Source organism: Penaeus monodon, chromosome 10, assembly GCF_015228065.2.
Source record: "Penaeus monodon isolate SGIC_2016 chromosome 10, NSTDA_Pmon_1, whole genome shotgun sequence".
Classification (NCBI taxonomy): Eukaryota; Metazoa; Arthropoda; class Malacostraca; order Decapoda; family Penaeidae; genus Penaeus; species Penaeus monodon.
Window position 1 is genome coordinate 47,244,722 of NC_051395.1, and position 2,500 is coordinate 47,247,221.

Genomic DNA, 2,500 nt, shown 5'->3' on the forward strand with positions numbered 1-2,500 from the left:
CTACCCAATTCGCCCCGCCTCACCAGCAGCCCCAACGGCGGCGAAAGCAACAGGTACACCCTCACCTGGGACACAGAGAGCCATTCCCCCATCACGGAATTCCAGATCAGGTACCGCAAGAGTCAGCAGGGACCGAGCCAGGTGAGGACAGGTGACGCTTCGGGGAGAGTTGTGGGTGGAGAGAAGGTGAAATTTTGAGGGAATAGGATGTAAAAAAAATTGGATGTAGGTTTTTATGAGGAGGGGATAAAAGCAGTGTTGTTATTGTTATAACTATTGATGGTTATATTTCTTTGAGTGCTGAGTGTAGGAGTTCAACTATTGTTGTTATACATTTTACATCTACGAGAAATATTTTTCAGAATTGCCAATAATGTTAGTGTTAGTAGTGATGGTGGTAGTAGTATTTAGTAGCTGTGTAGTTGTAGAGTTTAGTGAGTTGTTTGGTATTTAGGAATAGATAGATGTCGAGGAAAAAATGCTACGTGTTGTTATGTAACATATATCGTATAGTTTTTGCAGTCGTGAGTGTAGGATTCAAACTAGTTGTTTTTAAATACATTTAATGGTAGAGAGTAATCTTTTGAATGGGACACATAGTAGTTAGTAGTAGTAGTAGTAGTAGGAGCAGTTTTAGCTACTAGTGGTAGTTGTAAAAGTAATGATAATAGCAGTAGTATTAGTAGTTCTGTTGGTGATACATGTTATAGTATGGTATATAGCATATCGTAGAAATCTACATATATTCTACTTGACATCTCTCATTTGTCGTTAGCCGCTCATTCTTGCCAGTCCTTCGATATACATAGCTAGTATTACTAACTCCCCTAACTGCTTATCCCAATGTTATTCTTATCCTCCCTAACATCAATCTTCCTACTTCCCACCTTCCACTACCTCCCGTAATCTTCCACCTTCCTACCTACCCTACTTTGCTACCTACACCAACCTTGCCAATCTCCCCCTACCTTCCTTACCTCCCCACCTTCCCTACCTTGCCTACTTCCACCTTCCTAACTTCCCTACCTTCCTACCATCCCAACTTCCCCACCTCCCCTACTTCCTTACTCCTACCTTCCCCAACCTTCCTACCTTCCCATCCTCCTCTACCTTCCCATACCTCCCCTACCTTCCCCTACTTTCCCCTACCATCCCCTACCTTCCCCTACTTTGCCCTACCTTCCCCTATCTTCCCCAACCTTCCCCAACCTCCCTCTACCTTCCCGTACCTCCCCTACCTCCCCCAATCTTCCCCTACTTTGCCCTACCTTCCCCTACCTTCCCCAACCTCCCTCTACCTTCCCGTACCTCCCCAACCTCCCCCTACCTCCCCCAATCTTCCCCTACTTTCCCCTACCATCCCCAACCTTCCCCAACCTCCCATACCTCCCCAACCTTCCCCTATCTTCCCCACCTCACAGCAGAACCGGTCCCTGGTGTATCCCGGTTCTTGGCGACACGTGTCACGCCCCGTGGCAGTGTCAGCCGAGGTGAGCCTGGCAGATCCTCGCGGGAATAAAGTGAGGCCGCAGCATATGACACACACGATCGCAGACTTGGAGGTGGCGACAGACTACATGGCCGTGGTGAGAGTCAGGAATAAATATGGATGGTCTAACGATTCGGATTATTTCCATTTTTCTACTAAGAAAGGTGAGTGAGGGGAGATGAGGGGGAGGGTAGGGAGGAGGAGGTGAAAAGGGGGGGAGGGGAATGTTTATGTGTGTTTGTGTGTGTACAAGTGAGTGTGTCTGTGTATAAGTTTGTGTGTAAGTGAGTGTGTGTAAATGAGTGTGTGTGTGACTGAGTGAGTGAGTGAATGAGTGGGTGGGTGGGTGAGTGAGTGAGTGAGTGAGTGAGTGAGTGAGTGAATAAGTGAGTGAGTGAGTGAATGTGAATGTATGTGTACATATATACACAATATATATATATATATATATATATATATATATTTATATATATGTATATATATATATATATATATATATATATATATATATATATATATATATATATATATATATGTATATATATACACGTGTAGTAGTGCACTAATGTCAGTGTATACGTGTGTGCATGTCCGTGTCTCATCCACAGAGTTTATAAACTCAAACCCACGCTAGCTTATCCCCCTAATACCTTTGCCAAAGTCACAATCAATCTCCAAAGGGAGTTGCAATTTTGCAGCAAAATGACTTCAGAAAAATGAGCATAACCCTATTTCACTGACCAGCATATATTCAATAACAAAGGCAAATGTCATTATATATCCCGACTCTCTGACGTTTGTGTCCTCTGGGTTACATGGTATGCATGTATGTATTATTATTATTAGTATATGTATGATTATATATATACTATTATTATCTATCTCCTATCTTCTATATATTTTACTATTAAAATAGTATGTATATAAGTATGATTATATACAATATAACAAATATATCAAGGTCACACACACACACACACACACACACACACACACACACACACACACACA

At 42.5% G+C, this 2,500-nt stretch overlaps 1 protein-coding gene across 2 annotated transcripts in view; it reads left to right on the forward strand.

Moving 5' to 3' along the window:
- Positions 1-2,500, forward strand: part of LOC119578093 (protein amalgam-like) — a 130,972-nt gene that overhangs the window by 127,922 nt on the left and 550 nt on the right. Inside the window, exons 7-8 of one of the 2 annotated variants that reach the window (XM_037925822.1) lie at positions 1-141; positions 1,422-1,653. The exon at positions 1-141 is cut by the window's left edge and continues 2 nt beyond it. In XM_037925822.1, coding sequence (XP_037781750.1) covers positions 1-141; positions 1,422-1,653 — 373 coding nt within the window. The remainder of the gene's footprint in view (positions 142-1,421; positions 1,654-2,500) is intronic. The other variant, XM_037925825.1, reaches the window with a different exon arrangement.